Raw genomic sequence first — 2,292 nt, 5'->3', positions numbered from 1 at the left:
CTTCGCCTTTAATTAAGACGGAATACCCCAAAAATTTTATTTAAATTTAAGCTAAATGGTAACGCTGTAGTTGATTGCTGTCTATTGTGATTAGGAATGGCAAAAAAATAAAATAATCGATTTAATAATAATATGAATAATCACACGCCAAAAAAAAAGTAATGCAATTATTGATTAATCGATTATCGAATTTTTAAAGGCACTTTTTTACAGTGAGTATTCACAAAAACATTTTTCCATAAAAATTTTAACAAATAATTTGCCTTTAATTAAATAAAACGAATATTTTTAGCGCCAAAAATTATTTATTATGTAACCATTTTTGTAAAAATCAAAAATTTTGATAAGCGCTTGTTGTTAAGCGGTTGTGTTTCTCGCTGTTTGCAGCACAAGCTTTTGAAAAAAGGCCCTCAGCAGGCACCGCGGTACGCAGTAACACTGACAACACCGGGTGTGGCAAAGAACCAACAAAGAGCATACGAAAGAGAAGTGTCATTTGTATAATGTGCAGCACAATGCGTATTTATACAAGGTGGTGTTGCTAGAATTCGCCGCGGTCCTTCTGAATGTAAAAATTTTGTGTTTGTTGCATTTTCGGGTCTTGAACTTGTATTAATGCGCCTTGGTGCAGCAATAAGCAAATTGAGCTTTTGCAAGCAACACTCCCCAAACCTTCGGTGGGGAACATTTATGCTGTTACAAAAATAACATGCGCTTTAGCGTGAAGAGTCGCAATTGCGCCGACACACTTTTCTGATTCCGGGAGTGGTGCTGGAGTTAGTATGTCAACGAAAAAAAATTTGCGCATTTACTCAGGCCTACTTTACAATGGGCTTGCATGCACAGCTATTTACACCATTGCCTGCGCTGAACTTGAGCAATTCTTGCTGCTGTTTGACGTTTTAGACAGCTACAGAATTCATATTCCTTGTAAATATTTTTACAATTCATCGATTAATGAAACACAAAACTGCGATAAAGTTAAATCGTTAATTGGGCAAAAACAATCGATAAATTTCAGCAAATGATTCATCGCTGCCATTTCTTATGGTGATTTCAAAGGCGGCAAAGAAGAAGAATTCTATACCATAAAATTTATCCGCACGTGTATATTTAATTTGAAGTTTTTATTCTATCAGATTAATAAATCTTTGTAGTAATGCCTCCAGTACGCAAAGCCAAGCCAGAAAACCGTCAAATTTCTAAAGAATCTCTGGAGACTACTGCAGTCGTTTCAGGGCAGGTAAATTGAAAATGTGCTGGACTCTGGGAAAGTGATGTTGACATGTGCATTGGTATTTTTTAGTGTTTGGCTGAAAACTGTGTTATTGTAAATTTGTGTAAGCCAAAAAATTTAAAGCTATATAAAATGTCTATACATATTGAGTGTCTTCCATAAATAAATACAAAATATTGAATGTTCCATACATAAAATAACTGTTCCATATATTTACAGTTAGACAAGAAAATCAAGAAACAGCAACAAAGGAATAATGATAAACGCGGGATTGTCTTTGTTAAGCATCTTCCTCATGGATTCTTCGAAGAACAATTGAAGAACTACTTTGAACAGTTCGGTGCAGTTTCACGCGTACGGCTTGGACGTTCACGTCGTACTGGTGGCAGCAAAGGCTATGCCTTTGTGGAATTTGAGTATCCGGAAGTAGCAGAGGTGGCTGCTGAGACTATGGATAATTACCTTATGTTTAAGAAAGTGGTTAAAGCCTCTTATATTCCTCCAGAAAAACAGTTATTCAACTACTTTAAAACCTCTGTGCGGAAAGTAACAAATAAGGTAATACAAACAAAATAGCACTTGCTCCCATTATTAACTCGGGGTTTCTTGTAAAATTATAGGCTGGCAAAGATTTATATGTATCTCATAAAACAGCCGCAATACAACGCAAAGTAAAGCAAATGAATAATTGGTCCAACAAGAGTTATCAAAAGCGCGCGTTAAAAAAATTGGAAAAGGTGAAAAAACTAAACCGAAAGTATGCGCATTTGGGCATTGATTTTTCAAAGATACTTGTTGAACCGAGTAAATTAGATCAAGATGATAAGACAGAAGTTGCAGAAGCTATTGAAGAAGGTCCCAAAACAAAAACGCGTGGAAACAACTTAAAAAGAGGTGTTGCTGAGGAAAATAAGAAATCAAAAAAGTCAAAGAAAGATATAGAACTGCAGGATCTACTTGGCAATACAATAAATGATGATGATTCGGGGGACGAAGACTACATTGTTCCACCCCATATTGATGGTGAAAGTAAGGATGAAGATGAGAACAGTGAA

General features: G+C 35.6%; 1 protein-coding gene across 1 annotated transcript; it reads left to right on the top strand.

Moving 5' to 3' along the window:
• Positions 1-1,042: 1,042 nt before the first annotated feature.
• Positions 1,043-2,286, top strand: LOC108369913 (MKI67 FHA domain-interacting nucleolar phosphoprotein; the record flags this gene model as incomplete). The annotated part of the gene is made up of 3 exons (XM_017625123.1): positions 1,043-1,243; positions 1,457-1,795; positions 1,858-2,286. Coding segments are annotated over exons 1-3 (852 nt in total), but the record flags the coding sequence as incomplete, so codon positions are not given.
• Positions 2,287-2,292: the final 6 nt, after the last annotated feature.

The sequence above is a fragment of the Rhagoletis zephyria genome, unplaced genomic scaffold (genome assembly GCF_001687245.7).
Source record: "Rhagoletis zephyria isolate East Lansing unplaced genomic scaffold, Rhagoletis_zephyria_1.1 Rzeph_scaffold_03904, whole genome shotgun sequence".
Lineage (NCBI taxonomy): Eukaryota > Metazoa > Arthropoda > Insecta > Diptera > Tephritidae > Rhagoletis > Rhagoletis zephyria.
Note: the sequence above shows the minus strand (reverse complement) of the source record. Positions and strands in the feature narration are given on the sequence as shown.